The following is a 12,446-nucleotide window of genomic DNA, read 5'->3' as shown; positions in this document are numbered from 1 at the left end:
ATATCTAAGATAATAACAAAAAACTGCAAAATTTTTGTAAAATTTCTAACTCAGGGGCAGCAACCCAACAATGGGTTGTCGGATTCGTCTGAAAATTTCTGGGCAGATAAATCTAAATCTGATGAACATTTTTGCCACCTGTCAGATTTGCTCTAAATGCTTTAGTTTCAGAGATATAAATCAAAAACTGCATTTTACCCCTATGTTTTATTTTTAACCAAGTCGGCCATGATGGTTGGAAGGTGGAGTCATCGGACAAATTTTTTAAACTATATACCCTAATAATGATTATGGCCAAGTATGGTTAAATTTGTCTCAGTAGTTTCAGAGAAGAAGCTTTTGTAAAACATTACAAAAATTTACAAAAAATTGTTAAAAATTGACTAGTAAGGGCAATAACTCCTAAAGGGTCGACTGACAATTTTGGTCATGACAACTTATTTGTAGATCTTACTTTGCTTAACATTATTGCTGTTTACAGTTTATCTCTATCTATAATAATATTCAAGATAATAACCAAAAACTGCAAAATTTCTTTAAAATTACCAATTCAGGGGCAGCAACCCAACAACAGGTTGTCAGATTTGCCTGAAAATTTCAGGGCAGATAGATCTTGACCTGATAATCAGTTTTATCCTATGTCAGATTTACTCTAAATGCTTTGGTTTTAGAGATATAAGCCCAAATCTACATTTTACCCCCCATGTTCTATTTTTAGCAATGGCGGCCATCTTGGTTGGTTGGGGGGGTCATCGGACACATTTTTTAAACAAGATACCCTAATGATGATTGTGGCCAAGTTTGGTTAAATTTGGTCCAGTGGTTTCAGAGGAGAAGATTTTTGTAAAAAGCTAACGACGACGACGACGGACGACGGACGACGGACGCCAAGTGATGAGAAAAGCTCACTTGGCCCTTCGGGCCAGGTGAGCTAAAAAATGACATCTATAAAAATAAATTTACTTTAATCTATTTGACATGTAAGACAGACAATTTATATTCCTGTATGCACATCCTCAGGTATAGTGATCTACAACTGCCTAAAGTTTCATCAATATCCATCCAGTCTATTAGAAGGAGTGATTGTGCTTGCAAGGCACATGGACAGACAGACAGAGACAGACAGATAGATGTACATACGGACAAGGTGATTTCTATATATACCCCAATTTTTTTTTATACACCTTCCAAATTAATTTTTTTATATCTTATGCATAAAATGGTAAGATTAGGGGGATGAAATTACATGTTAAAAATATGGGTGATGAATTTTAAAGTAAAGTAGTGATTTGACACAGTTATGTTCTATTGATTTGCTTGGTCTCCAAATATTAAGTCCCTTGTGTGGACAGTGCATAACTTGCAATTTTTTTCATAAACCTTCCAAATTCATTCTTTATATTTTATGCATAAAAAAATAAGTAGGGTGATGAAATATACATTTAAAAAAATGTGGGTCCTGAATTTTAAGGTAAAGTAGTGATTTGGTCCAGTATAAAATTTAGGTAAAAAATTCATGTTTAATATTTACCCTGATCGTGTGTGAAGAGTGCTGATCTGACTTGATCCAAACTTATTTTCTCTAATTTAGACTGATCAATACTGGCTTTTGCCTCATTCATTTCTAATATTTTCTTGACAATATCATCGATGATTTCATCTACACCATTTTTATTGAGATCCAGTATTAATGCAAAGTTATCAAGAAATTTCTTTATATCCTTAGAAGCTCTGTATTCCATAGAGAAATCTTTTAATGGTACTTTCTGAAAAAAAAAGATAAAGTTAAAAAAGCAGTGGGCATCTTTAAATGACAAGATACCCCTAAGCTATATAGTGTAACAATAAATGTTAGCTACTGATCAATGAACCATGAAAATAAGGTCAATGTCAGCTGAATACTGTTACATGTGCAAATAGTTCTTTTATGGGTTGTATATTTACAAACTCATGAATGTGATTGCCAGGTCCGTTAGAATTTTTTCTTTGGTTTTCACTTGAGATCGACCATGTTGCAGAAACTACTAATACAGCACAGGAAAGACAATTTAAACAAAATTAAGTGCATAGAGAGAACCATACAGGTGAAAAATGGAAGGAATATTACAATCACAGATGATATCAGGGTCCAATAAATAAATTTAATATTAATTTCACTTTTAAAATACAGCATGGGATGTGTTTTATTTAAACAACTTACCTCATGCCTTGAGTACATCAATGTGTGCCCATTTTCATCTGAAACAATAAGAATTTATATAACTGCAGTTTCAGAAGTTGTTAAAAATGTTTAAATAACAATATCTACATTTAAACATGATTATAAAACAGATAATAAGAATTTATATAACTGCAGTTTCAGAAGTTGTTAAAAATGTTTAAATAACAATATCTACATTTAAACATGATTATAAAACAGATAAACTGTGAAAATTAAAAAAAAAAACACTTAAAGAAAATATTTTTAAATTTAAGGACAAAGAAAGGCACATTATTGCAATTCCTTCAGTTTTTTTGTTTCCTTTATTTGTATTTCCTATATCAATTTATGAGGCTAGAACACCAGTAAACTACTAGTGCCTATCAACTTTATTACAACTTACTTTCAAAAATAAACTTACCAATAAAAGGATCATCAAATCTTACTCCACTTATAGTACTACGACTTTCATACATAGAATTTTTCTTGTTTGGAATCAAATGATTTGATCTAGAAGTGGCAATCTGAACAGATCCCTCACTCTTGTGTCTTCTCCTCCCCCCACCCTCGTCATCGCTGGCTGTATCAAGGGGAGATAAATATCCTCCTTTTCTGTAATGGCCAACCGAATCGACAGAGTTGTCTGATGGGGAAAGATACAATCTGCCATTCTGTTTTAGGTCTAATATTTTTGGATTTATTTTACTGAAATATAGATGTCCACTTTTTTCAATGCCATTGTGTGTAGTAGTTGGTGATGATGATTCTGACTGAATATCTGGAGTCTTCTCACTTGTAGGTGTCACAATAAATACTTGTTCTAATTCTACAGTAGTTTCCTCTGGAGAAGAATCCATTGTCAACAAAACAATCTACAACCTACAAAATAACAAACAGTCATTTAGTATAAATACTACTTTTAACTGTAATGACTGTTTTGGTATATAAATATGGTGACAACTTAAAATCAAAAGGAAATGCAGCATCCAACAAAAAAAAAAAAAGTTAGAATAGGAAATGAACAGTGTTTATGTGGAACTGTTTTAGTGAACCAAAACTAATGTCTCCCTTTCATCTCTAGGAGTCAATCCAGTAAACCTATTGTGAACTTAGTAGAAAGGTCTTGTCAAGGCATTATATGTGTAAGGGTTGGAAATCTGAACCATTTTTGAAATATTTAACAATTTATTATATGATAGGACAGGGCATGATTCAAACCCAGGGGTACACCCTTAGTTGCATTTGAAAATGTATTGCCATGGCAAGCTGCAAGAATATATATGAGGTTTTGATATTGACATATGAAATCAAATATTTGACATTCAAGGTCAAAGATTAAGGTCAGAGGTAATTCTCAGTAGTAGTCAACACATGACCTTGAGGTACTGTATTTATGTGTCAAATCTATAGCATGATTATTTCAAAGGACAAAAAAGTTATGTTCAAGACAATAGAATGTATAAAATTCAACTATTTTGAACTTGAGGTCAAAGGTCAAGGTGTAATGTGACACACCACATGAAACATACATAAATTTTGACTTAGATGGAAGGTTGTCTCATTGGCACTCATACCACATCTTCTTATATCTACCCTACTGAAAATGTAAAGTGGGATTTCACTGAAAATACCAGTGGAGTTTCATCAGAGTTCCATTGGAATACCACTGTATTACCACTGGGAAATTTGGTCGGGATTTTCATTGGACATTCATTGTTTTCCATTGGGATATCAGTGGAATATCCAGTGGGATTCCGGTGAATACTCGAGTGGAATACAGTGGAAATTACATTGGAATACCAGTGAAAACTTCGTTGGAATACCATTGTTTTCCCACTGGACATTTATTGTTTTCTACTGGGATACCAGTGGTAATTCCATTGGAAATTGTAACAATCAACCGAAGAAAACCAGTGATATTTCAATGGAAATTGACAATTCCACTGAAATGTTAGATATCATTTTGCATGCACTGCTTATTTTTGAATGAATTAATAAGAAAACTTGAAATAAGACAATAACCATTTTAATGCAAGTCAACAATTAAAGAAATTACAACAGTTTATACATCATCCACATTTAAGACCTTTTAAACGAAAAGATCAACCTCTTTAAAATATTAACGTTGATAAATTATCATTTTTTAGTCAAAGATGTATTTACTTAATTGTACATGTAAATCATTTTTCTGGTTAAATCATTCATAAGTCCATGGTAACTTTTGGTCCTCTTGAAATCTTTCACAAATGGTTTTAATTTTCAATTTTACAAATTTGTTTATTGTGCATTAACCAAACAAAAATGTCCAGTTTACATGCATACGAAATACTTTGTCAGTTTGGTCAGTTTTCTTCATCATCCATTGATATTATTCATGAATTAAGTCCAAAGTTTCTGCATTCCAATCCTGTTCCATTAAGTCTTCATTGATTAATCTGAAAGAAAAAAAATCATACATCATAACATGCATAGAATTTTGAATTAAAATAACATTACAATACCATGCTCCAGTCTGCAATTATTCAAAAATATATGTTACTGGCATATATATTTTATTTGTGTTTGTGTGTAATTTATTCACAACATTTATACACTAAGAGCAATTTAGACACATGTATGTCTATTGTTGAAGACTATGTGTTCTCTAGATATCTTTGGCTATAGTTGTTGGGTTGCTGTCTCTAAGACTCATAACACACATCTCTTTTTATCAAAATAGACTTCTATTGTTCATGGATCAGGTGTCTCTCAAAGCCAAATAAAATAGTATGTGTGGTTCCAGTTACATTTAAAAAAAAATTAGGGTAGGTAGGTAAGAATTTTTTTATTTTATGGTTTTTTTTTACATTGAGTCTATCATGTCTGCAATTATTCAAAAATATATGTTACTGGCATATTTTATTTGTGTTTGTGTGTAATTTATTCACAACATTTATACACTAAGAGCAATTTAGACACATGTATGTCTATTGTTGAAGACTATGTGTTCTCTAGATATCTTTGGCTATAGTTGTTGGGTTGCTGTCTCTTAGACTTATAACACACATCTCTTTTTATCAAAATAGACTTTTATTGTTCATGGATCAGGTGTCTCTCAAAGCCAAATAAAATAGTATGTGTGGTTCCAGTTACATTTAAAAAAAATTAGGGTAGTTGTTAGAATTTCTTTTTTTTTATGGTTTTTTTTACATTGAGTCTATCATGTCTATGGGAGCAACATTTTGACTTAAACAGTACTTACTGAAAAATGACAAAAAAATCTTTAGGGTAGGCTATTGTTAAGACTAAAAAAAAAGGTAGGTAAGGTAATTGGAACCACGCATATATTTTTATTTAGCCTCATATTATCTTTCCCTTTGTGTTGTGTTTGTTGTTGGTTTACTATCTGGTTGAAGCATACCAGACACCTCATTTTGATCACATAATAGCCATGATTAACCATTGTGCATGATGATCAGATCAATGTTTTTGAGATGTGTTTACAGCTTATAGATGTGAATGATTAACATGATTAATGTATTTTTATTTCAAGTGTGGGAAGGATGAAAAATAATTCAATAAGTACCTTTCAATAATCTTATACTCAAATTTCTTTTCTGCTGCTGGTTCGTTTGTTTTCATCGTGTTTTCATATTATTGAGTGGATATTGATCGATGCACAGTCATCATTTTTGCAGCTTTGTACCTTCACCATGATCAATCCCTTTTAAAATATGGACAACCTAAAAATAATGTAAAAACATTTTATTAATCATTTTTAATTCTGGTCATGACCTGTATGCATCATATATTACTGATATTTATCATACAATGTACATATATAATTAAGAAGCTTCTTTCAGTTAAGTATAAAGACTCTAAAACACAATATTAACCTTTAGGGATTTTTTGTGTTGCATGTCCATCCAAATCAGAACATGACAAAATTAAGTTGAATGTGCCTGACATTGTGTAGTAAACTGTAAACATCTTTCCTTGATTGTGAAGGCACACAATGTAATTCAATATTGAATAATAAAATTATTATTACATTCCCACCTCCCCCTTTTCAGAACACCAAATGGTCATCCTCAAAGTGTGAACTAACAGAGCCCATGAATAAAACTAAAGGGGGTGTATATCTTTTTTTTTTTAATTTTAATTAAAAATATTCATGATGTAAAAATCAAATGTAAAATCTCTTAAAAATTACCTGTATCTGCTGTACGTCTGCCCTACATCAGCACATCGTCTCATCGTAAATTCTTGGTTCATCCTGAGACTACTATAACACAGAGATTGGTCACTTCCTGTACTGACCAGTCAAATAGTAATTAATTGTAAGTCTTCGATCACGTGACTCGGCACGTGACTCGCAATGATTGACAAGAAGGATTCGACCGCCATTTTTGACAGCGAAAGAGAAAATAATAATTAACAAATGTGGATTTATAAAGAGTGTTATGTTCCGGTAAGTGTGAATATAAGATTTGACATGTTCATAAATGTTGGTTTATAAGCACTTTAAATAAAATAAGTGCAGTTATAGACTTGAATTTACCGACTAAACCGGAAAGTAACCTCGAGTTATTACCAGTCCGTGGGACAGGGTCAATGAGCAACTCACCCATAACTTACATTCAGATGAACAATCTGTTTTCCGGATAATGTATGTGCAAGCCTTAGTAATTAACCGATGTAATGATGTAAAATTTGTAATTATATGAAATTCCAATTTTTCTGTATCAGTAAGTTCCCACTGCAGAACTGAGAAACACACGAGACAAGTTGCACACACACAACATGAGGTATGATAGGTGAATTTGTATTGTTAGTGAAAGAAATTTAGATTTATATTTGGTTCCCTTGATAATATATATGCAGTCTATACATGCTAGTATAATAATATTATGCAATGAAAATGTGTCACCATGTGAAATACCAGTACATCATGAGTTTTTTTTAAATAATTGACCCAAACATGATGTAAAAAGTACATGCACCTTTGGTCTGCATCCTTTATCAGTTTAACTATTTTGATCCATATTGACATGATTGGTCAATTACTGCTAAGTCTCAAGTCTCAGATTACTGTCTTAAAAATTAATGAATTGCCTATGCTATAAACTTGACAAACATTATTTCTTTTTATTTATAATATATTCTTTATTGTAGGAATACCCCCAGAAAGAAATCACGCATTAGAAGAAGGGAGAAGTACAACAGGAGAAAATGACTTTTTTTAGTATTTTTTTTAATTTCATTGAATTTTTCATGCTTGTCTTACATGGAATTGGAGAAATAAATATTTAAGTCTTTGAATATACATTTTTATTATTATATACATTAAAACTAAGACAGGAATGCAGAAATTCACTACATTGTGTAACACGCTCAGTTTGGATAACAGTTCAATGAAAGAAAAAAAACAAGTAACCACACATCTTTATATATTAAAGGAATAGCCACATGAAGCAAACTTTAAGGAGATTTTTATATATTTTTGCTAATGATCATCAGACAACTCCTTTAGTCCAAATGAAGTTCAATGAAGTGGATGTAAGTTATTGGAATGCACCGTAATTACCTTCAACAATGAGAAAACCTATAACGTGCAGTCAGCTTCAAAAGTCCCCGACATGGAAAATATATAACAATTCACTAGAGAAAACGAAGTATCTACAATAACAAAGCAATTTATGAAAATTTAAATATGACGGACATGAACTAACAGCAACCACTGAATTACAGGCTCCTGACTTGAGACGGGCACATAAAGAATGACAATGTTAAATATTTTTAGGCGCTCATCACCACCACTAGCATGGGACATTGGTGTAACGACATAACATAAAAACAAACTTTAAACATAATTTGAAAATAGTTCATTTCGGTTTAATCAGGCTGACTGTACATGAAATATTTGCCACTGACAAGCAGTTGTGAATCGAAGTTGAATTTACAGAAAGGTGATATCAATATATGCTATCACATTTAACATTCTTGTTTAGATCTGACATTGCTACTTATTTATGCATTTCGCATTATTTTTGGCTTCTCAGAATTTTCACATGGTAAACTGTCAGCAGTTACCCAACAAAAAAATGTTATAGGAAACCTTTTTACAAAGCATCATGCAGACAACAATTAACATGGTATGTCACCAAACATTGAACAAGCACATTTATATTTGCTGTGGCTAAAAAAACTAAAGCAAATCACAACTCTTTTCATCTCAGTGATCGGGAAGGACGTGCGCCTTGCGCCAATTGCGCTTATCGACCAGAAATGGCGCATAAAGTGACAAATGTAAGCGCCCGCGTGGCGCATGATATTTTTCACTTCGTTTTGAAACGTTGAGATATCGTCAAATGGATTTCCGATCGTATTTCGTGCCGCCATGTGTGAGTACACAACTGTGTAGTGTTTACTCCAATGATAGGAGCACCTATATATTTTTGGGACGTCTCGGGTGTTTTCCTTCATGTATGGTAATAATAGGCAACATGCGGTATGACTGATTACCCAAAAAAACGTAATTAACCATCATTCATGATATAATTTTTTATAAACAACTTTAAATTTGTGAAAATTGGCTAGTACAGGCGAGAATTCTTCTCTAATTATAATCTTTTAAGTAAGCTTGCTTTTATTTCGATTGAAAAACCCAAAAGCCTTTTTATGAATAGTATAGTATTTGTCTCTATAAAAGGGGCTTAACTGTCCTTCTCAATTTTTTTGGTCTTTGGCTCGTTTTGACATTTTGTAAACATGCCTTCAGCGAATAGGAATCATTCACGACTTTTCACGCATGGCAGCGCTGCGGTTCCATAAGTGGTTACTTGAACGCTTCAATCACGTAAAACGCTTGCATCTGTATTTACAACGTAAACAATGGCATCCGATGATTACAATACCTGGTCTGTTCCAGAACTAACGTTACGTGGAGCTGTCACAAGAGACAGAAATATAGATCTTATAGAAAGGTAAACGATGTATTTAAAAAATATTGAGATTTCTTCTATTATAAGCGGAAACGCCGCTACAGTACATTGCCAAAAAGCTTTCGTCACCAACATTTTTGGGCTATATATTTCATATAAAAAGACGTTTATTGGAGGCATGTATGGTTGATGCCTTCTCTCCATTTTAAAAGAATTTCATGGTCTTTTGGTTATCTGTGGTCCCCCTTCAGAATAATTGCAGCCGGGGACACAACAATTTTGGAGCTTAGTTTGGTGAAATTAGCGAGTGTCGATTGTGGTTACTAATGTAAACATGTGCAACGTAATGCGATTCAAGCGTCAAATTGATTAAAACGTTTCCGACAACCACTTATGGAACATCAGCAACGTCTACAGGAAGAAATATTACGAATGATCCCTATTGTTGTTGTCTTCTTCTTCCATATACTGCCCACATTCAACTTTCTGAATATACTGGGTCTTATCAATTAACGTTGCTCTCTACTGTTATTCTTGTCATCGTGATGAAGTAATAATAATACAAGTGCAGAGGAAATGCCAGAAACGTCCTCTAATACGGAACGTCTGGAATAAGTATGGTATCGACGAAGACCCAAATTTAATGTAAAAAAAAACCATGAACATGAACAAGGGAACAGTACCAGTTTTAACATTGTAAATAAAGGTTATCGTAAATATTGCCCGGTTTGGAAGAAGTTATTGTATATTCATTGAAATTGAAATTACAAAATCACAGCAACAATATCCATGATATTAATTAGAATCATACTTGTAAGTACAGTAAAATATACACTTTAAAAAAAATTTTACTTTTTTTTTTATTGTAAACGAATGGCCCACTCATTTGACAACATGGCCCATTAATTCTAAAAATGGCCCATTGAATTTATTTTTGGGGGGCCCTGGGCCCATAGAGAAAAAATCCTTCCAGATCACTGCATCTGAGTTGCTCAATTATTAGGGTTACAAAAAGCATAGCGATATAACTAAAACATACGACACTTTAACAATAGACAATATTCAAATTTTCAAAAACTTTACGGCTCTGTATTGAAGCACAAAATGCTGACGATGTCTGGGATTTTGAAAGAGGGCACATATTTCTGGTGTTGATAAAATGTCATCGTAAATTACCCTAATGTGGTTCTATTTATGTTAACATAGAGATAATTTGATTATTCAGTCTCATAATTTTGAAGCTTCTTCGTTCTGATTTACATGTACTTGCGGTTGATGCTTCTTTTGGAGTTTTTGTAGTTTTTGCAGTCTTTGCAGCAGGGACGTATAGTCATCCTCAGATTCAAAATCTGATGCAGTATATTCACCACGTAAAAGATCAAGATTGAGATCACTATCATCCCAAGATAAAAAATCAATGTTACTGGACATTGTGAATTGAAAAATGAAAATGCCAGCGATATTTTGGGGACATATATATAATTTGTAGGGCTTATGTTTGCTTCATGTATCCATTGCAGTTATAACCTCTTTGCTGATCTGTAACGTAAGGAAATTACTCATTTACCTTTAATGAAATTTTTTCTCTCTTCTGTGATCGCCGCTTATTACATTGTTTGCAAAAACTTGACCTAATTATCAGACGAAAATTTTAAAAAAGTGGGTGGGGGGTTGAAACTTGTTTGAAAAAAAAAAATTTACGTTGGATAATCTGAATGAGGGTATGGATGGGGGTTCTTTATTTCCTATAATTTCTATGCCATTTTTCTCTATTCTTTAAATCTTAATAACTTATTATTTTCTCTTCTCTATTCTTTATTTGTCGGTCCATTTTTCTCCATTCTATACCTTTTTTGCCCCTATTTCTCCATTCTATAAAACCCCATCCACACCCTCCTGAATCCTACCACAAGTGCACCGACGATATTTGACAAGGTTTACTACAATAAACATGTATATTGGGCACTCAGCAGTGAAATACAAGTATAGAATAAAAGTTTACTGCAATAAACGGAGCCTCGTGTACCTTGGGCACCCAGCTGTGAAACAAAATTCATCTCCCATGCTTTTGAGACTACCTGTCTTTACAGGTAAAATATTTGTATATTAGATACAATTAACAGACGTGTAGCAAAACAATGTAACTGTAAGATTGATAAGATTAATCACATTCACATTTTCAAGAGTGGCCGCATAATAACAAACTATTAACAAATTACTAATGATTAAAAACAAAAATTTAAATATGAATAGAGATAACTGCATTTGAAAGATAAAAACTATATTCTTTTTTTTTTGATTTAATTCAATTTTGTCTTTAAATTATTTTTAAAAGAAAAATAATAATATCCGATACTGTTATAGTATTCTCAGTGATAGGTGATATATGTCGTCTGCTACGATCGAATACGAAACTACGTTAAAATAACGTAGCTAACTACCGGAGACCCAGATAATCCGATAAATCTATAGTGACCAATCTCTGTGTTATAGTAGTCTCAGGTTCATCAGCTAATGTCATACCTAAATGTTCTGCCTTTAATGTCTATTTCTTTATTTATCGAAGGTTGTTGAGTATTAATTATTATTAACATGATTAATGTAACCACAGCTGGACAATGCTGGACAGGATACATACTCGTACAATATTTTTAGTTTCAAATTTGAACACATTACGTGTATTAATGATAACGACTATCTGATTGGCCGATCGGAAATCCCGGAAATAGAGTTATCCAATCAAATCAGCGGTTATATATATAGTCTGGTAGAAAAAAATGGCAGCCTCCATGAATGTAAACATGTGTGTTGAAAAACAACATTATAGACTACAGTTTCACGAATTTTCTGCTCAAATTATGCCAAAACACAGACATTTAGCGTACAATTGATTGGAGCGGATTATATGTGAAATGTTTCTATAGATTAACTTATATGACCCGAGTTCCAGTGCCGAGTTCAGGACATGAAATTGATGAAAAATTCATCACACGGACAAAGTTAAGATACCGAAACAGTTTATAGAACAATGTGGAAAATGAAAGCCGTTCACTTTACTTTTCTCAAAAGAACAGTAGACCAGTAACAGTTAATGAACATGATGAAGTCAACATGTAGACTGTAGTGCAGGGCAGTTGCCAGAACGGTCACTTGAAGAAAAAAAACGGAGTTATCCTAACAATTCGTACAGTCTGAAGATAATTTCTGCAACAGATCTGTTTAAAACGGCCCTTTTAAGAGCCATGCACATTTTTCAAAAAGAATCTTAATTGTTTTTGTTCGTTAAATCAACCAGAATCTTATTCTCAACCCAATTTGATATA

The 12,446-nt window shown here is 32.7% G+C and overlaps 1 protein-coding gene across 1 annotated transcript in view; it reads right to left on the bottom strand.

Moving 5' to 3' along the window:
- Window positions 1-12,446, bottom strand: part of LOC127715071 (solute carrier family 4 member 11-like) — a 71,065-nt gene that overhangs the window by 28,152 nt on the left and 30,467 nt on the right. The window contains exons 3-5 of the mRNA XM_052221098.1: window positions 2,622-3,079; window positions 2,201-2,238; window positions 1,532-1,766 (exon numbers count right to left, since the gene is read on the bottom strand). Coding sequence (XP_052077058.1) covers window positions 1,532-1,766; window positions 2,201-2,238; window positions 2,622-3,057 — 709 coding nt within the window. The 5' untranslated portion in view covers window positions 3,058-3,079. The remainder of the gene's footprint in view (window positions 1-1,531; window positions 1,767-2,200; window positions 2,239-2,621; window positions 3,080-12,446) is intronic.

Source organism: Mytilus californianus, unplaced genomic scaffold (genome assembly GCF_021869535.1).
Source record: "Mytilus californianus isolate M0D057914Y unplaced genomic scaffold, xbMytCali1.0.p SCAF_9, whole genome shotgun sequence".
NCBI classification, from domain to species: domain Eukaryota; kingdom Metazoa; phylum Mollusca; class Bivalvia; order Mytilida; family Mytilidae; genus Mytilus; species Mytilus californianus.
The sequence above is the reverse complement of the archived record's forward strand: the minus strand, read 5'-3'. Positions and strand labels throughout refer to the sequence as shown.